A 24,198-nucleotide genomic window follows, 5' to 3' on the forward strand; every position below is an offset into this window, starting at 1 on the left:
AGTCTCCTCATCAGCTTAACGGCCCACAAACACAAGATTCACGTGCAGGCTCTCCACGCCCCCAGCTTTTTCACTTAGAGAAGTCTGAACTGAGGAGAAGCCTCTTTTGAGTCCTTGCTATCGTTGGACCACTGGCAACTGCAAAATGTTCATAATCTATTATAAATCCCACCAAGACTGAATGGTAGATCCCAGATACCTTCCAGCCCTCAGTGCTCCACAACTGCTAACTGAAAATTACTCCATGGCAAACAACAACAAACAGACTAGACATAGTACTAGTAGAATGAGGAAAGGTCTGGATCTGTGCCATTGGCATTCCAGGGGATGCCAGAGCTGAAAATAAAGAATTGGGAAAACTAACAAAATACAGAGATCTGGCCACTGAAACATCTCACTTGTGGCCGAAACCCACTTCAGGGGTCCTCGTTGACATCGCAGCTTTGGGAACAATATCAAAAAATTTCACACAGTACAGTATCATAAACAGTTTCGGATCCCAGAAATAACACCATCACAGCTACCAAAAATGGCAATATTAGGAAGAACGAGCATACTGTACCGATATTTGACAGGTTTCTGGTTAAAACGTGTATCTATTCTATAATAATAGTCAATGTTTTTATAGTTTTGATTGACTGTGCCTCTTGTTTTTGAATAATCAAATGAAGCAACTGATCAAGCAGGAAGGTGCTATGGTGTGTGTGTGCGTGCGTGCGTGCGTGCGTGTGTGTGTGTGTGTGTGTGTGTGTGTGTGTGTGTGTGTCTATGGGATTCTTTACCTTAGGGGGGACATAGAACTCCAGGAGGAACCTTTCCCCTTCCATCTTCACAGCCTTCCTCAGCATTAAGCGGCACTTTTGCCACTGCGAGCTCCCTACGCAGTTCGTATCGTCAGCCACCATATAGCGGAGGGTCCCTTCCCTCTGAATGTCCACAAGATCCACTTTGGACGCTTGTCCCTTGGAAAGCCAGAGCTTGTGAGTCCATTTCTCCCTGGCGTCACTGTGCTCTTTGTTCCCGGGGGGATAGGGTTCTCTGTCGGACCGCCTGCTTTGCGTCCCTTCCATCCCTGGCTCCGGAGAGGATCTCCGGTGCCACATCTCCTTCATGCCGTCCACCACGCACAAGCTCATGTTTCTCAGGGAGAAGCCTTTCTTGAATTTCGGCTTCGAAGGACCGTGCACAGAGACGTCCTCTGAGCTCCGGGACTGACCGTAGGAGGAGACCTTCCGCGCCTGGACCTGCTGCGACGGATTGAGATAACGGCCAGAGGCCACCGGATGGTCCATGCTGTCCAGAGATTCGGTGGAGGTCTGCTCCTTTCTTGGCAAGAGGTCGCGCCCGTAAGGCATGTGGCAGTTCTGAAGGCCCACAAAGGGCACAATGTTGTATTTGGTGGGGGAGTTGGACACGAAGACCCTGTTGACCTCGAGGCTGAAGATGTCCAAGAAGCTGGCCGCGAAATGGTGAGAGAAGGAGGTGTCCGCCCCAGGGGTGTCGTAGTGAGGGTTCTCCTTCAGGAACTGGCAGAACTTCTGTGCAAAGTCCACCGCAGCGGCCTGGGCATGAAGCTCACAGAATTCCCTCCAGTCAGGAAGCTGGGAGGGAGGTTCTTGGCAAAGGGCATCACCATTCATGATTGGGCCATTCCACCGACGAACAAACTGCTGTAAAGGCAAGAGAGAAAGAGAGGCTGAGAGGATGAGCCAGAGAGAGGAGGCGCAACAAGCAAGGATTACTCTACAGAACCTAGCCACCCACTGGCTGTCTCTTCCCGGAACAGACACACGACTAAAACAGAGGTGGGTTTTTTTGGTTTTGTTTTTGTTTCTGTTTTTGTTTTTTGTTTTGCTTGGGCTTTTGTTGGGACATGCTGGTCCAGTTCAGACACGGTGTCTGACTGTGACTTTGCCAGCGACCAAAGACACGGCGCTTTCTGAGGCCAAAGGAGAGAAGATGACGCCTTCCCATAACATACAGAAGTCAACTAGGTGGGCAGAGGACTCTTGCGTCAACACGACAACATCCTCTGCCACAAGAGAAGGAAGCAGGCCACCAAAGTGAGCAGAGGGCAGGTTACGCTCGCCCACGCTTCACCATCGTTCTTCCTGAAGCTCTTGCCGCCTGGGGAGCACTGCTTCACTATGCCTAATGGCAGGGCTGGGGCTCAAGCTTCAGGCTCAGATATACAGTACTTGCTCCTGCTCTTCCAAGCTCTGTTTTATAAGCCCAAGGGAGCTGCCCTAACATGTCCAAACTGGCCACAACCAGAACTTAAATTGAGGCTGGTTTGATGGGTTTTTTAAAAATTGCTTTTTGCTAGGACAAATCATGAGTTAATCTGCAGGTCTGCTCTGTTTTAGAGAAGACCAGAACCCTTATGAAGTGCAAGAGTCACAAAGCTCAAGAATCAGAGTCCGTAAATGGCTAAATTGAAACCCTCTCTTTGTGGAAGAGTTGGTCGCTCATAGAAGCCGCCTGTCCACATGAGCGACAACATCTCCATGCAAGACTGCAGCTTCCCTGCCGCCAGCAGGAAAACACCCCATGGGGCATACGGCTGTGCCAGTATTTATTTATCCAGTTGCTTCCCTTTGTTTACCTCTCTCAGGTTTGTCAAACCAACGCTTCCTCCGAGTGGGCACCCGTCCACTAAACGAAACAGCACGAATTCCTGAACCAGTGATTCGTGCCCATCTCGGCTCAGAACATCACAAAATAATAATAACAATTAAAAATAATGATCATCTCCAGTCTCATTATCGTCTAGATTTCCCCAACCACCGCAACCTTTGATCACGGAGGGGGGGACCCCCTCCCTCAAGCAAACTACAAGAATTGGCATCAGTCCTCTGGCTGGAGGTGGTTAAGTCAGCCAGAGAGGCTCCGGACAGAAAATAGGTTTGCGGGCAGCTTCCTAACAAGCCACAGAGAAGGGGACCGTCTTTTTTTCTTTTCACTCTTGACAGGAGGAGGAAAACCAAGCCATCAGCTGGAGTCAATTTGAACTCACCCTCAAGAAAGCTAACCAAGAACCCACAAACCCTTCATTATGGTTTGGAAGGCTTCCTCAGAACCAGAGGGGCCGCAAGACACAGGCCTTGGGAACGGAGCAGGTCTTAGGGCCGACAACCACATCCAGGGCTCTAAACAAACGGCCAACACCTCCTCTCGCACCACTGCGTCACTCCAATACACAAACCTTCCCCCCCCACCCCAAAAAATAAACCCAATGTCCTTTGGGGGAGAAAAATGAGGCTGAGTGAGGCGTGGGTGCTCTCGCTGTTCTTATTTGTCAGAAATAGTCCCCGTTTTCTGCCGTGGGTCCAACCCTGCGATTCCTCCACCCCCCCATCCCAATCATCTGTTGTCCTGAAGAAGCACCAGCCTCTGCGTCAAGATCAGGGTTCCTCTAGGCTTCTGTACGTGGAATGAGCCGGCGGGTAGTAGGCGGAGGCGGATTCCTCCTTTGCCTCAGGCGGTAAGAGGCCTTGGGAGGGCTTCTCCCATGACATTGCAAGCTCTCTTCAATTTCCGGAAATGCTTTTTTTTCAGTACATTTGGTTTGCAGTGGTCAAAATTCTTTGGAGGGAACCGGACTGAATATTTGCTGAAATCTGAACATTCTTTCTTGAGTGTCAATGGTGTGTATCAGCCGCACTAAGCACAGAAAGAACATTTCACATCCTGGATTTTCAGGCTTGTTGTCCTATATATACCCGCCCAATCATGAAAATCTGCTGGTGGGTGGGGAGAGCTCCTCCGTGTGCCACCACAGAGAATGGCCCACTATGCAGAGACACAGTGACAGGTCTTTCTCGGCTGCAGCTTCTTGTTTATGGAACGCTGTCCCCTCAGATCACCGAGAAGAGAAGAATCCCTAGAAAAGACCCTGATGTTGGGAAAGTGTGAGGGCAAGAAGAGAAGGGGACAACAGAGGACGAGATGGCATTTCTTAGAGGAATCGACTTGACGTGATCCAGGTTTATGCACCAACCACTGATGCTGAAGAGGCTGAAACTGACCAATTCTATGAAGACTTACAACACCTTCTAGAAATGACACCAAAGAAAGATGTTCTTCTCATTCTAAGGGACTGGAGTCAAGAGATAAAAGAAACAACAGGGAAGTCTGGCCTTGGAGTTCATAATGAAGCAGGGCAAAGTCTAATAGAGTTTTGTCAAGAGAACAAGCTGGTCATCACAAACACTCTTTTCCAACAACACAAGCGGCGACTCTACACATGGACATCACCAGATGGGCAATACTGAAATCAGATTGGTTATATTCTCTGCAGCCAAAGATGGAGAAGCTCTACACAGTCAGCAAAACAAGACCTGGAGCTGATTGTGGATCTGATCATCAGCTTCTTATAGCAAAATTCAAGCTTAAACTGAAGAAAGTAGGAAAAACCACTGGGCTAGTCAGGTATAATCTAAACCAAATCCCTTACGAATACACAAGTGGAAGTGAAGAACAGATTTAAGGAACTTGATTTGGTGGACAGAGTGCCTGAAGAACTTTGGATGGAGGGTTGTAACATTGTAGAGAAGACAGCAACGAAAACCATCCCAAAGAAAAGGAAATGTATGAAAACAAAGTGGCTGTCCAACAACGCTTTACAAATAGCAGAGAAGGGAAACAAAATGCAAGGGAGATAGGGAAAGTTACAGAAAATTGAATGCAGACTTTGAAAGAATAGCAAGGAGAGACAAGAGGGCCTTTTTAAATGAACAATGCAAAGAATCAGAGGAAAACAATAGAAAAGGAAAAACCAGAGATCTGTTAAGGAAAATTGGAGATATTAAAGGAACATTTTGTGAACGATGGAAAGAACTCTGGTTTTTTTGAGTGGTCATCTATGAATTCGCACTTCCCACCCATCCTTCCCTCTTCCCGTCACCTAAGTGTATTGCATGCTGGGCAGCGGAACTGAGGCTCTCTATGCCATGGGTAGAGCACGCACAACCAAAGGGGGGTCTTAGCAAACACGTGAAAAAGTTCCCGAGAGTCTCTGCACAAGTGCACTAAAACCCACTTGTGTGCATTCACAGAGACCACAAAGAAGAACCAAATATTGTAAGGCACCAGTAGTTTTCTGTCTTCAACTCAAAGAAGAGAACCTCACTGGGATTCCGGCTGATCCAAACCTATCAATTAGCACACGAGGAGACTATTCACCCCATCAGCCTGGCCTCTAATTATAAAGTATTTAGATAGACTTATCCTCTACTCTTCTGCAAACGGTCTCCACGATGCTTACAATAAGATTATATACAGCAATTCCAAGACAATGCATATTGTTCTGAAGGAGCTTAAAAGTTGTGGGCAAATCAACATGTGTTATTCTGGCACTTAGTCAAGAACATCCACCCTGATGGAAATGAAACACTTTATTACTGACTTCTCAAACCACAATGTTGGTCTTCTTGGTCAAACCAGTGAAATAATTTCCTCGTGTATTTGGCAACAGCAAAATTGGGCTGACTGCTACTCTACTTTGAGAGAGCTTTGGCTGCTGTAGAACTGGATATAAATATTATTTATTAAAAAACCACACACACACGTATGTACACTCCACTGATGGGAATGGTAAATCACAGAGTGTCTGGTGGATTGTGTCCACGGCTACATAGAGGGCCTATGTAAAACGGCACAGGGAGAAGAAAGCAATAGCCCTAACCCATTTCATGAAGGGGGTGTCAGTAAAGTGTGAAGCCACATCCTAAAACACAGCACCTGATGGGTGAACTGCTGGGCACCAGCCACATGCGATTTTTCTCTCTCTTTGGTTTCAAGAAAGTGTTGAATGAAAACTTTCCTGGCAAGTGTTTCAGGATGGTGGATTTTCCAGACGTTCGGAGGCCACCCAGCCCTCAAGCTCAGATCAGGTGACACAGATGGCCCCTGATGGCTTTTGAGGACCTGACGGGTCACCACGGAGTCACCTGCCTCTGGTCCAGCTATGAGCTGCAATACCTCCCCCCACCTGTTGTGTTAGAGGCGCTGTAGAGCAAGAGAGAACAATCCAGGGCAAGCCCCGTTTCTAAGAAGCGGTCACAGAAGGAAAGTCTTCACCCCTAGCATAGATGCACCAAGGTTTATGAACAGGGAGTGTTCCAGATACAGTATTGCCGAAATACAGCTCTCATCAACCTGGTCCAACATGCTCAACACTCGGGAATCAAGGATCCTGCAAAGTACAGATAGCCCCAAGCTTCCTATTCTCATTATACGCCACACTTGTTTATTCTAGCGCTTTAGCTGTTTTGGTCTCTTTTCACTGAGGTTCTTTTGTTTCACTTGCCTTGATTTGTTCGGGAATAAGCTGATGTCAAAACTAGATTACAATAGACAATTGCAACACACACAGGCAGTCCTCAACTCTGTAAAAACTGCCAATGCCAAATAAAGCAGCGATTTTCAACCACTGGGCCTCCTTCTCTACCCCATGTACTGTATCGGAATTTCCAGGGAGAGGTGTGTAGTTCAGGAGGGGAGGAAAAAACCACCAATGTTAACAACACTGAATGGGAGGGGAAAAAACCCAATTACAGGTATTGATTTCTCTGTTGTAATGGGCTGCCCAAATTGTATCCAACATACTGAGGTATTTGAGATACAAAAGGAGGGATTGACCACTGCCATCTCCCAGTGAGTTTCCACGGCCAAGTGGGGATTTGGCTTCAGGTCCTCTAATCCCACACTCCATTCATTATACCACACCGGATTTGCTGTTGCTCTGTGGTTTTAGGTCTCTGGCTGCAGGGCCAGAGGTTGGGAGTTCGATCCCCCCATGGTGCCTCCGCGACAGGGGCTGGACTGGATGATCCAAAGGGTCCCTTCCAGCTCTGCAGCCCCTGAGGGATTTTTTTAAAGGATGCAATTGACTGTGGCACTCCTTGCTTTGTAACAGCACACCTTCATCTCTAAAAAGGCACTGTACTGTACTGCCAAGTCCATGGTTTGACCTGATAGTCCGGCTGCATCCCCTTAAACTGCCTTCCCCATTAAATCTCCTCTAGTGTTAAAGAGAACCCTTTGCTCTTCCAGTGCTAGGGCTAGATTAAGCTTAAGGAGGAAACAGCCTATCCACCTGCGGCTCGCCCTTTCCAATCCATGCATACTTCAAATTTCAAGTAATATTTAGACGGTTGGTCAGTTTGAAAGAGAGCCATGACATTTTTACTTGTACCTGATAGGGGGGTATTAATTATTTTAAAAAGGTTCGGAAATCCTGTTCTAAGAGGATCTTCTGATCTTCACATCAATAGGGCAGCCTAATGTGCCATAAACTGGTTTAAACAAGGATAGATTTTTTTAGCATTCCAAGATATGACAAGGAACCATATTGGTGAGCACATATATTTGAGTTATTACCATGGATTCAATGGCATGCCAAGTATGAGGCCTCGAGTTCCATGACTCACGGTCAAAATCGGACTTAAGTCGCACAAGCAACTCCACTCGGGTTTTTCCCCCCTCCCCAGTGACTGACTTGAACTCGTGACTTGGGCCCGTTTTCCCCAGTCGCATTTTTGAGTCCCTATTCTTTTAATGAAGGATGCTGTAAACCCGGAAGCAGCTTTGCAACGTTTGCCAGAAGACACAGGGGAGGAAGGCCAACGGCACTGGAAGAGGTAGTGATAGGGAGTGAGGTTTTCGACAGGATGTGGAGGGTGGACGGAAGGTGAGGCAGCCAGGGCAGATGGGACTAAAAGTGGGAGGTTCACAAGCCTCAGACCTCCCCACACACAGAACCCAATGACCCTTCCATTTTTTTTCTCAGAATAAAATACTGTTCTTAATAGGGATTCGAACCTGGGACTCGAGACTTGGTACCAAAGACTCGCTAACATCCTTGGAGCATACTGGTGGGAAATCTCCTCGACACATAACTGAAAAGTTTGGGAGGGACAAGACAATGGAGGGGAAAAAAACCCTGAATATAGCGAGACAAGGAAAACATCATCTGGATGTTGTGAGAAACTATGCTACGTTCTTAACAAGGAATTTAAAAATGGTACAAATGCCCCGCTTGCCCACCTGGACAAGCGCTGACTTCATACGCACATTCCTGCCTGTCATAGTTGTGGGGAGTGTGGTACACACACATTCCACACGTGTGTGTTTAGTCGTTTAGTCATGTCCGACTCTTCGTGACCCCATGGACCAGAGCACGCCAGGCCCTCCTGTCTTCTACTGCCTCCCGGAGTTGTGTCAGGTTCATGTTGGTTGCTTCACAGACACTGTCCAGCCATCTCATCCTCGGTCGTCCCCTTCTCCTCTTGCCATCACACCTTCCTAACATCAAGGTTTTTTCCAAGGACTCTTTTCTTCTCATGAGATGGCCAAAGTACTGGAGCCTCAGCTTCAGGATCTGTCCTTCAAGTGAGCATTCAGGGTTGATTTCCTTTAGAACTGATAGGTTTGTTCTCCTTGCAGTCCAGGGGATTCTCAAGAGCCTCCTCCAGCACCACAATTCAAAGGCATCAATTCTTCGGCGGTCTGCTTTCTTTATGGTCCAGCTCTCACTTCCATACATCACGACAGGAAAAACCATAGCTTTGACTATTCAGACTTTTGTTGGCAAGGTGATGTCTCTGCTTTTCAAGATGCTGTCAAGATTTGTCATCGCTTTCCTCCCAAGAAGAAGGCGTCTTTTAATTTCAGGGCTGCTGTCTCCATCTGCAGTGATCATGGAGCCCAGGAAGATAAAATTTGACACTGCCTCCATATCTTCCCCTTCTATTTCCCAGGAGGTGATGGGACCAGTGGCCATGATCTTAGTTTTTTTGATGTTGAGTTTCAGACCGTTTTTTGCACTCTCCTCTTTCACTCTCATTACAAGGTTCTTTAATTCCTCCTCACTTTCTGCCATCAGAGTGGTATCATCTGCATATCGGAGGTTGTTGATATTTCTTCCGGCAATCTTAATTCCGGCTTGGGTTTCTTCCAGTCCAGCCTTCCGCATGATGTATTCTGCATATAAGTTAAATAAGCTGGGGGACAATATACAGCCTTGTCGTACTCCTTTCCCAATTTTGAACCACTCAGTTGTTCCATGACCAGTTCTAACTGTTGCTTCCTGTCCCACATATAGGTTTCTCAGGAGACAGATAAGGTGGTCAGGCACTCCCATTTCTTTAAGAACTTGCCATAGTTTGCTGTGGTCCACACAGTCAAAGGCTTTCGCATAGTCAATGAAGCAGAAGTAGATATTTTTCTGGAACTCTCTGGCTTTCTCCATAATCCAGCGCAAGTTAGCAATTTGGTCTCGAGTTCCTCTGCCCCTTCGGAATCCAGCTTGTACTTCTGGGATTTCTCGGTCCGCATACTGCTGAAGCCTACCTTGTAGGATTTTGAGCATAACCTTGCTAGCGTGCGAAATGAGTGCAATTGTATGGTAGTTGGAGCATTCTTTGGCACTGCCTTTCTTTGGGATTGGGATGTAGACTGATCTTTTCCAATCCTCTGGCCACTGTTGAGTTTTCCAAACTTGCTGGCATATTGAATGTAGCACCTTAACAGCATCATCTTTCAAGATTTTAAATAGTTCAACTGGAATGCCATCACCTCCACTGGCCTTGTTGTTAGCCAGGCTTTCTAAGGCCCACTTGACTTCACTCTCCAGGATGTCTGGCTCAAGGTCAGCAAATACAGACAGTATTATTTTCTTCCAGAGGGCAGTGCCCAAATATTTTCAGTCATTTTCACTACAGTTTAAAAAGAAAAGAAAAAAAAACCACCCTCTCCCGAAATGTTTTTCCTCATTGCGCCAATCACAGAGTATCGGGACCGGAACAACGCCACCGCCTCCTCCTCTGACAGCGCGCAACCTTCCGAGCTGATGAAGCGAAAAGAATAAATCATTAAAACCCACGAGAAATAAATCTAGGTTAGAGGGTGCGAGCAGCAGGAGCCAGAAGTAATCTGTCTTGAGTTTAACTAACAGCTTCAGGCAGTGTTTGGATGAACAGAGGCGCGCAGAGTAGCTGGGGCTCAACCAGACAAGCAAGATCTACCTGGCTTCATCCTGCACAGACAGGAAGCTTTTCTGAAAAGACACTCGGAGTGACAGCTATGCAGCTGGGAAGACGTGGACAACTTCCTTACCCACCCCAGAGGAATCTGGCTGAATATGATCTCTCAGTGGGGAGTCACAGATGGCCTCTCCCTTGGATTCCAGCAGTTTCCTTTCGCACAGCCCATCGTTAATCCCCAGATTCTAGCCTTTGGCGGTAGAACCCTTCTAAATATTGTGGGAGAGTTAGAAACGCACACCACGAGGAAGCGTATCTCCCATCCTTTTTGCCTCAAAGACCCTCCACTTGCCCTTCCTTCGGCTGGCATGTCTCCCCGACTGAGGGATTATCCGGCAGAATGTTTCTGCATCACGGCTCAGGCGCACAAATCTCAAAAGGTTCCCTTATCACAGAGCAAAAGAGAACAACCAAAAGGCAGTAATGCAATTTAGGAGAGAGTCCCTCCTTGCTTGGGGGGGGGGGGAAGTCACGTTGAATACACACACGGTCAAAAGAGAGCTCAAGCGCAACAGCTCTGCGCATGCCACAGCGGAACACTGTCAAGGGGTGAGACTAGATGACCTCTGGTGGGACCCCCCATCTCACTCTATAGTTCTGCATGTTCTTCTTAATGCAACATGAAGGTAGGTTTTAGTATCCTAACAAAACTGAGACACAATGATGGCCAACATTTTAAAAACAAAGGAACCGGCGTAGATTAGCAACCCCTGTGGTGTAGTGGATAGAGGGACAGACTAGGACGCAGGCAGCCTGGGTTCGAATCCCTGCTCAGCCATGGAAACTCAATGGGGTGTGTGGAACTGGAAAAACCACTCAAATAACTCACTTACATTGAAAGCCCAGTTAGGACCACACTAAGTCAGTTTGAACTGGACAGCACGTAAGTTTAGTAACGGATGATAGGCAGAACAGTTACATATTACCCCCAGCATGTGTGTGAATGTTAAATCCTGGGGGAGACAGGAGATAGAGCTACATCCATGCCTTGCTGATGGGCTTCCCAGTTCCATCTAGGTGGCCACTGGGGTAACAAAACACTGGACTCGATGGGCATTCAGCATTTCATGATCCCCGTGATCATGTTTAAAAACTCTCCACTTGAACAAGATAAAATTTCCCTATCACAATTCTCATTTCCCACTCCCCACCCCCTAGCCTTCTGAAATTAAATGATAATGACAGCTGAACTCTTCCTTGTCAGACTGATTCTCCATCAGACAAGGCACCACTAGCTGACCAGGGTCACAAGGCACCTGAAACCATCTTTGCATGTGACGTCTTTCCAGTCTGCAGCGATTCCTCCTGAAAAAATACGGCCGGGGTGATGGAGCTGTTCAGCTGACGAGTCCTAGAGCGATGGCCGGAACAGCGAACCCACTTTCCTCTCTCTTGCACACATACATATATTCTTACTGAAGCTTCCAACAGGCTTGGATACATCCAGCTGTCAAGCTTCATTAAGAGCCCACATTTGGTGCCAACCAAGGAAATATTCCGTAATTGGGAATTGTTTCACACTGTGGAGAAGCATGGATGCATTTCCAAAAGGGCGCCTCATATCTGTCAATGCAGACAGTAGGGAAGAATAGGAAAACGGGGAATTGTACAGGGAAAGTGAAGTGGTGCTACCACATCAAGTTCTGGGCTATATCAAGCACCTAAGACTTTTCTCAGGTACTGCACATGTTCAAATTTTGCTCAAGAACGATGTGGACAAGAGCTGTGATGTATTTTTAAAACAGGTTCTCAATTCGGCAACAGGGATCCCAGCTGAACAGAATGGGGACCCAAGCCAGCAACCTGCGAGCGAAGAAGGATCACCCAACTTGCGCTAACCGCCAACTGGCAACATGAGATGCTTTGGCTAGTCTCCTTTGGTTAGTCTCCAGAGCTGGGTGAACATCAGAGCAATCTTTCAAGTTCAGAACAAAGGTCCTCTAGTGCAGGGGTCCCTAATCTTTTCCAAACCACGGACCGGTTGGGGGGGCGGGGCACCTGTGCATGCAGGCAGCCGTGTGTGCGTGCGTTCATGCGGGGGAAGTGCGTGCCGGGGGGGCACAAGATATCTGTCTCCGCAACCCGGTCCTGCCAAGGCCACAGCTTGGTACCGGGCTGTGGAACAGGGGTTGGGGACCCCAACCCTAGTGGGTTACCTGGTGATCCATGTCAGCCAAGCAGGTACCTCCAGAAAGCCGACAAGCCACAGAAACAACAGACTGACTCCATGCCATCATTTGCATCTTCCTCAATTAATCTTAGAAGTAGACTACCTCTACAGCTAAGAGTAGTTCCCTCCAGTTCCCTCCGTCACACGTTCATCTAACCCCTTTTTAAAGCCATCTACACCAGATGCATTAACTTCAAGTCCCATAATCCCCTAGCCAGCCTCATCACCTCCCAAGAGCCACATAGGTTGCTGCTCTTAACCGGCGGGACCACCCAATAGATTTTGCTGCCTGAAGGAGAGCAGCACCTTGATTATTTACATATCAGAGCTTCATCCTACCTTCTTCTGCCTCAAAGGGAGAGGGAAACACAAGCAGTCTAGCAATAAAATTAAATAAAAATGGCTGAAGTTTTAGAAGTGGAATAAACTCAAACAGAGAGAATTTAAAAGCAAGTAAAAGGTATTGGTAGGGGCAAAGGTACCACCATACCTCAGACAATAGCAACAGGGAGAAAAATGTCACAACGGCAGCAAAGTAAATATCTACAGTTTGTGGTTTGTTTCTGCCATCCAAAATCTGCTGCCTGGAGCAGCCGGACCCCTGTGCCTTACAGACCAGCTTCATCAGCAACTCAGCCTGGGCTGGGAAGTTCAGGCTCCCAAAGCACGGAGATTCCAATCCATGATCCTACTACTGTACTGTACACACACCCCTCGGGATTCATCCTAAGAGGTGCACACTTGCCTAACTTTAAAGCTAGCCCCACGTTTCGTTTTTCCCACCAGGGTGCGGGGAAGAGATGGAACACACGATAGAGCCGAACGGAAAAGAGAGGAAAGCCATTCCCCACCCTGGCAAAGAAGGCAAAAATTACATCCGCGTTGCCGAGCGGATTTCTTTCATCACGGCAGATCCGACAGTGCTTGAAAAAAAGGTCCTCCCAGGAATCAAAACCTGGAAACGGCGGATCTTGATCATTAGTGATGCAGCCAAGTGAAGGGCTTTCATCAGCCTCTGACATGAAAGTGTCAAGTTATACCAGCCGGCATGCTTTTTTGGGCCAGAAGGCTGAGAGACAGAGAGAGAGACAGAAGCTGAGATCCCAAATGACTGATGCTGCAGAGTTTTTTTGTTTTTAATTCAGGCAACAGGCAACTAGTACTGCATCGTTTAATAGTAGGACTGGAGCCATTTTTGACAGCAGCTTCCCCCCCCCCCAATGAAATAAGATAGCTCACCTTGGGTGCCTTTTAGGAGAAAGGTGGGATATGCAGTGCATTAAGTAAATAAATAAACAAAATTTTAAAATTACATGCACATTTTACACAGAGGTGGTTACTGAACAATGAAGGAATATCAAGGGGTATAATTAGGTAGCTTCCATGAACTGATTTACCTTTTTGGAAAAAGAACTCAAGGCAGATTCATTTTCCAAAAATAAAAGGACGGAGTCGAAATATACATCCATAAAAGAAAGTGTTGTGGCTCAAAGTAAGACCCATCACAACATCTTGAGGCAGTGAGTTCCAGAAATTATGGTTGGGCCATGAGAAGCTGTGCATCTAACCCCCTTTCAAAGCCAGTTTTCCGTGATTTTTTTGCCATTATGATTGACCCCACCTTTCTCTATCCGTCTTTGCACACCATGCATAATTTTACAAATCCTGATCATCTTCTCCTCCATCCACAATTTATTCTGTACAAGCAAAAAACAACAAAAAAAGAGTGTTCTGGACTTCCCTTTGTGCACCTTTCCTGTCTCTCGTTTGCCAAGCTGGACTGGAAAAGATTTAAGCCTAGAGCAGCCATGTGTCTTCTTTTACAGGTTAAAGTTGGCCGAGGCAGTTCTCTCTTTTGCAATATCCTCTACTTGAAGTACCGCCTAACAAGGACGGGACTCTGGTTGCGGGACTTGTTGTTAAGTCAGAACAAAGTCACACCGGTGTGACTTTGTTCTGACTTAACAGACTTTGTTACTTTCTGGCTTTGAGAGCACAGAGTGCTGTCCTCTGAAGATGCCGGCCACTGAGACTGGCGAAACGTTATGAAGAACAACCTTCAGAACACGGCCAAAGAGCCCGAAAAACCCACAACAACCATCACACCGATGACTCGACTCGGGGTTGGTTTTGTCCCCAATGATTCAGACTCAAGTAAAAAGCTTGTTCTTAACAGAGGCACAGACCTGGGGTTTGGGACTTGGTACCCAAAGTCTTGCCATCATCCCCGCTGCTTTGTATAAAAAATAAAATATAAAAATAAAGAACCATCAAGAGACGGACAAAATTTCTTGAGCACGGTTACCACATAGACAGTGGGCTCAACTCCAGCATGCAGGTCACCTGCTTACCATGATCCCTATAGAGATCAGATATATCATCCTGCTCTGTACTTTCTTGTAATTGTTATTTAAAATTATACCTAAATTTGCAACTCTATCCTATGCAATTTTATGCAGATCGATGTCCTCTTTTGTTCTCATTTTTGTGAGTGATGCATGCCCTCTTTCCTGATGATGCAAGAGGCCATCCTAAAGCAGAACAGATTTTTTTTTTAAGTTGGGGAGAGAGACCCAGACAGCTGGAGGGAAAGAGTGCATGCCAACAAGGTCTTTTTTTGAGAAGTAATTTCTCAAACGAGAATCTGCCAAACGGAACCCACTGCATAGTTTTCAGGCTCAGAATCCACACGTTTTCATGCCGTCATCTGCAATCGGCTTCCAGTTCTCTGTTCTCATGTCGATTGAGAAAGGGACTCTTTTGTGTTTCTCATTCTAACCAAGAACTGCTTTTCACTCCAACAACCCTTCAAAACGCATCGAAAATTTCTAACCACACACAAACCTTGTTCCCAAAGAGTACCGTGATTTGTGTTCAAACTTCACTTTTAAAAAGCCACTTTTCTTTGAGGAAACCCCTTCTCTTTCAGACATCTTTAAGAATTCTTTTAAAAATCATTAAGAACTCCGCTTCTCTGACAGCACTTCTCTTCCAGAGCTTGCTGGTCCGTTTGTTTGAAACCTTCTGACCGGGACACACTCACTAAACACAACTTCGGAAAGTGCTACAGCGCTAAACGCCAACACGCTGAATAGAGCAAAATGGAATGCAAACTCCAATTTCAGCATGCGCACGCGCACACACACACACACACACACACACACACACACACACACACACACACACACACACACACCCCTGTAGAGTATGTTTCAATACTCCAGCTCAGATGTCACTAAAGGCATGTGTCACCACGGCCAGATCAGACCTCTCCAGGACCAGATGCAGTTGGCGCGCTAGTTTTAATTGTCCAAAGGAACTCCTGGCCACTGCATACATTTTTAATCACACATGGTCGGCAGCCCTATGGGTTTGCGGAGGTTTTACTTTCAAGCGTGTTCTACCTAAAGCTGCAATTCAAGGAGTAAGAAATCCAAGCAACGTTTCTTTCTGGCTCAGCACTTCTTGGTTCTCACCTCCCTGTGCTGGCAACCGAACCTTTTAAAAATGGTGAATAATGCAGATCTAGGGTGCATAATATAAATAGCACATCAGACGGGCTGTCTCTGTCCAGCCCCTCTTCAATCCAGTTACGCAGCTCTTGCTTTTCCACTCTGTTTAAAAAACAAACTAAAATAAAAACGCTGGCTCAATAGCAGCATTATGCCTTCCCATTGAACAGCCAAAGCCACCCTCCCGCGAACCAGGCGGCCCATCAAAATGCCCGCTTTGACTTCCTGCCCAGCCTGGCTCAAGGCTTCATTTGTCACCCAGCGGCTTAGAAAACATTTGTCCAGAGAAGGGAATAAAACACGCACAGAACTCCAAAACCTTCTTGGGTTCTTTAGTGGCGGCTCTATTAGGAAGTTGTCCAGCTGTGCAGCAAGCCAAAGTCTGTGTCGCCTTTACAACAGTGTATCCAGGAGCGCCCATTCAATTTCCTCCGCCCCCCCCCCCCACATATATATATATCCCACAGGAGAAAGGAGAGAGAGTTGCCTATATTGCCTGGTCTTGAGTCGTTCTTTGCCACAGAGTTTGGTGCTACAGTTGTTTTTAGGTGCTCCTTGGTGTCTCATTTATGTTGGCTGGATAGCTCAGTGGCTTAGGTCTCCGACTGCAGAGCCAGAGGTTGGGAGTTCGAATCCTCACTGTGCCTCCTGGGAGAAGAGCCAGCCTGGGTGGCCTTGGGGCAAGCGGCACAGTCCCGGGGCGTCCTTGGAAAAAGGAATAGGAAACCACTTCTGAGTATTCTCTACCTAGAAAACCCTGCAAATGACTGCCATAAGTCAAAATCGACTTGATGGCATACCGTTATTATTAGAAAGGTCTTATCTAATCTCAGCAGCCAGAATACTATTGCATAGGACTGTACATGTTATGGGAATTTCTTAAGTACTGTATTCTAAAGAACTTTCTGGCCATCCAGCGCATGCCCAGGGTTCAAGCACATTACCTATATACACCTGGGTGTGAGATAGCCACACAGTCATTACACTATTTGGGTTTTTCACTGCCTATAATCAATAGATTCTGGCCTACATTCATCCATAACTATGATCTGTTTATATATGCAGATATGATTATGGTCTTAATATTGGCCAATATTGTCATTTTTTTACTATGAAACTCTTGACATGACCGTAAGCGACTTGAAGCATGGTTTCAGCATGGGGGAAAAACAGCACACTAACCAACAGCATGATGATGACAAAGATATTTTTTTAAAACATAATGAGTGAAGAAAAATCTGAAGGATGTATTATACTTTCTATAATTCAGCTTGCTGAGAACTTCAGCACTGTCTGTTTTTAAAGACTGCATTTCAAGGCCATAGAATGTCTTCCGAAGTTCCAAAATTATGCCCTTGGGGCCAGGTTGGAGAAAAACGGTACATCAGTCTCTCAAACACCACCATTTGCCCCGGGCCCTATAAAATCCAAAATAGCCTAGCCTCATTATCTTCCAGTGTAACTGTCTCAGACCAAACCAGGAATGTTCATTTAAACATAACTTATTTATCTCAGTTTATAGCCAACTTTCCCCCACCCCCAAAGATGGGGCTCAAGGAACACATCCTTAAGAAAAAGGATATGTGTTGTTGTTTTTTAAATACAGTACTCTGCAACTAGTCAAGTCTGTCTAAAAGATGACAGGAAGGGAGCCAGGCTAACTTGCTGTGGCAGACAGTTCCAGAGGCTGTGCGCAAAACCAGGTCTTCAAGGGTGCTCAGAGAGGTTACAGTAGTATCTCAGTTTACTAAATTAATCTGTCATCCGGGATGTTACGTAATGCGGAAATTATGTAAACCGGAACATGGATTGCCATAGCAATGGGGGCAGTGCTAGAAACCTCCAGGCGTGATGCGTCCTTTTCGTACAGCGAAAAATAAACTCATAAAAACCATAAACCAAGGCATTATTTCTTACGGCTTTGGGCTCATAAACTGAAAATTACGTAAATCGAGGCGTACATAAACCAAGGTACTACTGTACTTCGATTCTCCAACTAGCGAATTCCCAAATGTATGTTTTCCAGTGGAACATACAATACCTTTCTATAAAACAAGGTTGGAGAACTAGGGATACAGTAAAATATGCAAGGCACAGTGATCTGCCTTGAGTCCACAAGCTACGGGCCTAACAAAACAACGCACTGCATCATCCAAAGCAGAAATTTGCTGCCTGAAAGAATTAACCGAATTACCATATTTTCCATGTATAAGACTATACTGTTGTCTAAAATCTTTAGACTAAAAATTGAGGGTCGTCTTATACACGGAAGTAAGTTGAGGAGAGAACAAAAACAAGTGGAGGGGAAAGCAGGGATCAAAGCGATCCTACAGCGTTTTGATCCCTTTCCCCCTACACTTGCTAAGCCCCACTTAGATTTCTTAATTTTGGATTAGAAAAGTGGGGGGTGGCGTCAGTATACACAGAAAAATACGGTACATATATCTGCACTACATGGTTATAGCAGTGTGATACCAAGTTCACTGGCCTGCTTCTACCCTCTTTGCTCGAGAGCTCTAGTTTAGTGCATTCCCCAGAACTCTGGAGGAGAATTGCCAAGACTTTCCTAAATCAAAAAAATCTCCAGATTCCATAGTCCTTAAAGCAAATCAATGGCACTACATTGTGTAAGAAGAATCCTCGAACTGCAGAGCTGGAAGAGACCCTATGGATCATTGAATCCAATCAATTACATCCCCACATCAAGCGCTCATCATGGACTCATCATGCAAGGGTCACCGGAAGAGGATTCCTGCAATGCCAAGATGGCTCTAATGCCACAGAATTCCTGGAAATACGAATGCAAGCCAACCATTATTTCATATTAACAGTGCTAATAATAATATCCAAGCTGGGAAATGGCAATTACATACCTCACAGTAGCTGCCAGATTGGTACATTTGCCAGCTGCTAATGACTTTAATTAAAAAAGCCACCTCATAGGGATCCCAGAGATTTCTAGCAGTGTTTTCCCAGTGAGAAAAAAAGAGCTCTTCTAAAGATATTGTTTTACGGGCTTGCCATCAAATTCCCCCCTTCCTCCATTATTGATTCAACCTCAAATGCTCTTTTTCTATTTGATGTCACTGGGCAGCCCCTCGTTAGTCTGCCTCGAAACAAGCAGGCCGTGCCAAAAGGGACTTCTGCGGGAGGTCACTTCAATCCATGGCCTCCTGGGCCACAGCCAGGACGACTTCCTGTTTAGCTTAAACCAGTGGAGGATGCTGGCTCTTACATCATGGGACCGCTGGATCTGCTCCAGCTTTTGGTCCAAACTTTAAAAGGAGCTGTCTACAGTGCTGAATTGTACCAATGCCTTGAACAGCTCCTGAAACTCAGAGCAGAGGCCACCTCCTGTAACATCAGTGATACTTGTCCCTCACGATGCAAAGAGACAGCAGGCCTGGCTTCTGGAATGGACGTTGGGTCGGCTGCCTTTGCGCATCCGCACACCTATCAGCGCGGCAGCACAACCAGAGAAGGTAAGCCCTTCCCCCCACAGGGCACAAACTGAAAACCGAACCAATTTGCATTTCCATTTTCTGGTTGGTCCATGGTCATTCGAACCACCATATTCCATGATTGTGCCCATCTCTTGATACTAAAGCATTATACTCAAGGTTGCCTTCCTAGTAGGAAATGCTACGTATACAGTATGCTACAAAAAGGATGAGCCCATTTTGTTTTGCTCTGGTTTATTTTTCCTTGTTTTCCTCTTGTTTCTGATTTCTTTGTAATTTTTTTTAAAAAGAAGCCTCTATGAATATTTGCATACATTTTCAGAAACATATTTCCTATGTACACTGACTGTGGAACTCCCTCCCACTGGAGGCCAGCCTGGCCCCCTCTTTGCTGTCCTTCTGCAAGCAGGCTAAGAATTTTCTCTTCAGGCAATCTTTCCCTGAGTGAATAGCTGACTAAGTGGGGTTCTTAAACGTAATATTATACATGACTGCTTTGAATGTGTTTTGGTGTGGCAATTTGTTCACCGTTTTTGGTGTGATATTTGTTTGATCTTTTTCAGTATTTCTATACTTAACTGTTCTTAGCTTTAAAATTTGTCTTTTAATGACGTAAGCTGCCTTGGGTCCTTTTTAAGGAGAGAGGAGGCATGAAATTATTTTAAACAAATAACTAAATAATAAACAAATCTACTTCTAAAGAGACCCTGACAGGTGGCCATCCAATCTCCACTTCAAAGCTCAAAGGAGGAAATCAGTTCCAATGTAGAACAGCTCCTGCTGTAAGGAAGCTCTTCCTAATGTTTAGTCTAAACCACATTACAGCTTCTCAGTACCTTTCTTAAACTGTAGTGCCCAGAACTGGACACAATATTCCAGGTGAGTTCTGACAAAAGCAGATTAAAGCAGTACTACTTACTACTTCTTTTGATCTGGATGCTATACGTACTTCTACCTATGCATCCTAGTTTGGCATTAGGTCCCACCCCAGTCTGACCACATTGTGGTTTACCAAGATACTTAGATCCTTTTGACAGGTACTACTACTGAGTCTGTTGTCTCCCAATCTATCTTTACACATCTCATTTTTGTCATTTCGCCTTCAGAAAACATCTGATGGGGCTTTTTTTACCCATGCGAGAACAACTTTTGTGGAAAGTGCACAGCTGAACCTGTATGGATTCAGAAGCCGCAGATGGATTGTCAAATGTCTTTTTGACACGTGTACGCTATTGTATCTGCTAAGACAAGACCTCAGTTGTGCATAATCTGCAAAAACCTTGACAATCAAAACTGGGCAGAAATCCAGTGGAATAAAATAAGCTAAACAGGGAGCTACGATCCAACCTGAGAAGGACGCAGAAGACAGACCTGTCCATGATCACTCATTTTTACAAGGCAAGGCTGGGCATATTTCGGTGGGTTCATTTCTCTTTCCCGAACTACACCACGGACTTGACAACCCGCCGAAATGCAAACAATAAAAGGCAAAAATAAAAACAGGAAGTGGGCATCTTGCTTGGTGGGGCAGGATGGACTGCAAAACCAGAGACAACCACAAACACAAGGAGAAACAACCAACAAAATGCATGGTGTTTGTGTATTCTTTGGGGTTTTTTTCCCCCCAACCCAGAAGACTTTCAAAGAAAGCCACACTCCGCCGCCGACTACGGTCGCCGGGTATCTTTGCTCCGCCAGCCGCTGAGAAACATGACATACTGTTTTGAGACGAATCCCAAACGCTGTAACCTAAGCATCCATTTGACAGGAGAGATACATTTCCCGTGGTTGGCCAGGAAGAGCGGCTGCTCATCCATATGTGGCAGCCAAGAAGAGCGATTTGGATGGCCAGTCTTCCTTTCCATCAGGAAACCAGCTAAACCTCCGCTCCTCGGTCTAAATTTTCCCTTGATTGACCTCCTGTCCCCCTACATTTAAGCAAGAGATCTAAACAAGGTCTCTGGCTAAGGAGCCAGAGGTTGAGAGTTCGATTCCCCTGACTGTACCACCAGGGAGAAGAGCTGGCCTGGGTAGCCTTGGGCCAGCTGCACAATCCCAGGGCGCCCCAGGAGGAGGGAATCGGAAACTACATCTGAGGTTTTTTTTCTACCTGGAAAAGGATCACTGAAAGTCAGAATTGACTTGACAGTACATGATTATTATAATAGGATAACAGCTGGATGGATAGCTCCGTGGTTTATGTCCGTGGCTATGGAGCCAGAGGCTGGGAGTTTTGATTCCCCCACGGTGGCTCCTGGACAGGGGCTGGCCTCAAATGATCCATAGGGCGCCTTCCAGCTCTGCCATTCTAAGATCATTATTTTCTCTCTCCCAAACCTCCTGCATTTGAACCAGGCCGGAAACACACACAATGAAATGAAACCGACATATTGATCCCTATTCTAAGCAAACGATGTACAGAGAAAAAGCAGCTCAATCCTCTCAGGTCACTGGAAAATGCTTGTTGGCACACCTCCCTGCCCACCAGCAGGATTCCCTGGGAGGGGAATGCTAGCTATTAATGGCTCACTCGGAAGGGAAGTAGCAAAACGCGGTGCCAGGAAGGGAACACACATTCTCCCCAACTTTTGACACCCATCTTGGGTGCAAAATGTTTTGCATGCAGCGGGATGCACCCAAACACTGTCAGAGAGACAGACAGACAGACACATACATAGACACACAACACACACACACAGCAAACCCTCTGTGTTTCCCATTTTAATGACAAGCATTTTGCCAGTCAATAAATAATTCAGCAAGGTGTGGATGGAAAAGCAATATGCGGGGGGGGGGGGAAGAGGACGGAAACAGGATGGAAAAGGACAAAGGGCAGGGTCAATGGGATGCGGTCATAGCACGCAAAAGGGTTTTCCTTGCCTCAAATCCGGAGCCGAGACTAACACAGCACGACAAACACACTCGTGGCTTGTTCAAGGCATTTTGCAGTCTGAGGCCACCCCACCAACGGCGACCCCTCCCGCATCAACAGGCACAGCACCCAAAGCCAGCCAAGATCTTTGGGTGTTTGCGAGGAACATAACACATGATAAATTAAATGGCCAGGAATAAAATGAGCAGTTAAGCACCTGGGCACACCAGATCAGCTGCTGCCTGGAGATATTTATTCCTCGGTCTGTCCAGTGGTAGGGCCGGCCCTGACGGAAATGGTGCAAGTGGCTTTTGCCAAGCATTCACTGGGGGGGGGGAGGTGAAATCGGGCACAGGCAAAAGTCATCTGGGGCACCAATGATGTGTGAACTGATGGGGGGAGAGACCATCTCAGCCGCCACGCCTGCCATTCCCTGGGGTGCACCTGATGTCTGCCCACGCAGGTGTAGGTGGAGAGGGAGCCGAAAAGCAGACCCTCGCTCCCCCACCCAGCCAGGACTTCCTCGAGAGGTTCCCCTTGAGGGAATCTGCTTCCAAAAATCATTGCAAGGGAGGGGTGCGCCCCCACAAGGGGTTCTGTTGAGATTGTGGGTTCCCCAAACTGAGGGGGGGGGATACATGGGCAGGGGACCTTTAGGAGGAGAATGTTGGTCCCCCACTGTGTGTGTGTTGTGTGTGTGTAAGGCATTGTCAGGGAGGATGAGAGGGACTTGTTAGCAATCGCCCCCTCCCAGGCGCACTTCTTCATCATAAATGAGGCTCGTTTTGACTCTCCAAATTAAAGGATAGGGGGAAAGGGGGGTGTCCTCCGTCTCTCCCCCCCCCCACGAAAAAGCTGGCCTCCCTTCATTCACACGTGCAAACGCACCTCCGCCCGCAGGTCACCCCCAACCTCGAGCAAACCAGGCACGATTTGCAAGCCGGGAGGGGAGGCGTGGGCGAGGGAAGCTCCCTTGGCATCCCAGGCACATACACCGTACGCCCCCCCCAAAACACACACACCCCCGCACAGACGCCACTCCGCTTGCCTTACAGCTGCTCAGCTTCCAATCCTCGGATCCGGATGGAGGGAAGCCACCCTTAAGGGTCACACGACCGGGGACCGGGGGGGGGGGGGAGAAAGAGAGAGGGAGGGAGAAGCAAAGGGGGCCGTGGGAAGGGAAGGGAAGATCCCGGGTCTCTCCCCCCCAGCTCCCCCTCCCTGCCTTTGCAAAACGCTGGCGATCCGCCGCACGTGCGAAGAGGGAGCCGTCCCCCCCCCCCGGAGCCCGAAGCGGGGGAAGAAAGAGAGGCGGCCGAGCCGAGCCGGGAGAAGGGGAAGGCGGAGGAGGAGGGCGAGAGGCGGAGCAGGCGCCGCGCTTACCGCGGCTTCTGGAGAGGCATGGAAGGCAACCCACCGCCCAGGCGGGTTCCCCGGCCTGGCAAGGGAAGCGAGGCGGCAACCCCGGCGGGCGGGCGGAGGGACGAGGACCGGCGAGCCGGGCAAGCAGGCAGGGGCCGCCGCCGCCGCAGCAGCAACCGAAGCCACCGGCGGGTCTCCTCCCCTTTTGGCTGAGCGAGCAGGGTTTAAAGGGCCCGGCAGGCGGAGGAGGAGGAGGAGGAAAGCCACCGAGGTCATGTGACCAGCCGGGGTGGGGTGGGGGATGGGGTTGTCATTTCACAAGGGGACCCCTGAGCATGGGCGGAGTGCGTCTTCGCCCGAGGACGAAAGCGCTTTCCAACCCGAAGTGCGGCCCTCGGGGGGGGGGTGTCTAAATACAGAACCCTTTCCATCATCATCATCATCATCATCATCATCATCATCATCATTAAAAATCGTCTTGCTTTGGCATTATGCAAAAGATTTTTCTACTAAAAACCTGTCAGTTAAATGTTGGTGTAAGATGCACAGTATGTTCCTAATACTGCCGGGTTTTGTTTGTGTTTTTTGCAGCTCTGATAGAGAGCTGCAGCTGATTACTGTACAATGTTTTATAAAATTCCAAATCATCCCTTTAAAGATAGGCATTTGTGGCCGATGTGTGTGATCCAGTCATTCATGACTTCTGGGAAATGTCTTATAAGTATTCCGGCCTTGCAAACTCAGGCCCAGGGATTCCTTTACTCAGTCAATCCAC

At 47.2% G+C, this 24,198-nt stretch overlaps 1 protein-coding gene across 2 annotated transcripts in view; it reads right to left on the minus strand.

Annotated features, from left to right (window-relative positions):
• SH2B2 (SH2B adaptor protein 2) overlaps window positions 1-23,575 on the minus strand; it is a 51,362-nt gene extending 27,787 nt beyond the window's left edge. The window contains exons 1-2 of one of the 2 annotated variants that reach the window (XM_072978274.2): window positions 23,445-23,575; window positions 783-1,670 (exon numbers count right to left, since the gene is read on the minus strand). In XM_072978274.2, the coding sequence (XP_072834375.2) occupies window positions 783-1,640 (858 nt within the window). In that variant the 5' untranslated portion in view covers window positions 1,641-1,670; window positions 23,445-23,575. The remainder of the gene's footprint in view (window positions 1-782; window positions 1,671-23,444) is intronic. The other variant, XM_072978276.2, reaches the window with a different exon arrangement.
• Between the last annotated feature and the right edge of the window lie 623 nt (window positions 23,576-24,198).

This window comes from Pogona vitticeps, chromosome 7 (genome assembly GCF_051106095.1).
Source record: "Pogona vitticeps strain Pit_001003342236 chromosome 7, PviZW2.1, whole genome shotgun sequence".
NCBI lineage: Eukaryota > Metazoa > Chordata > Lepidosauria > Squamata > Agamidae > Pogona > Pogona vitticeps.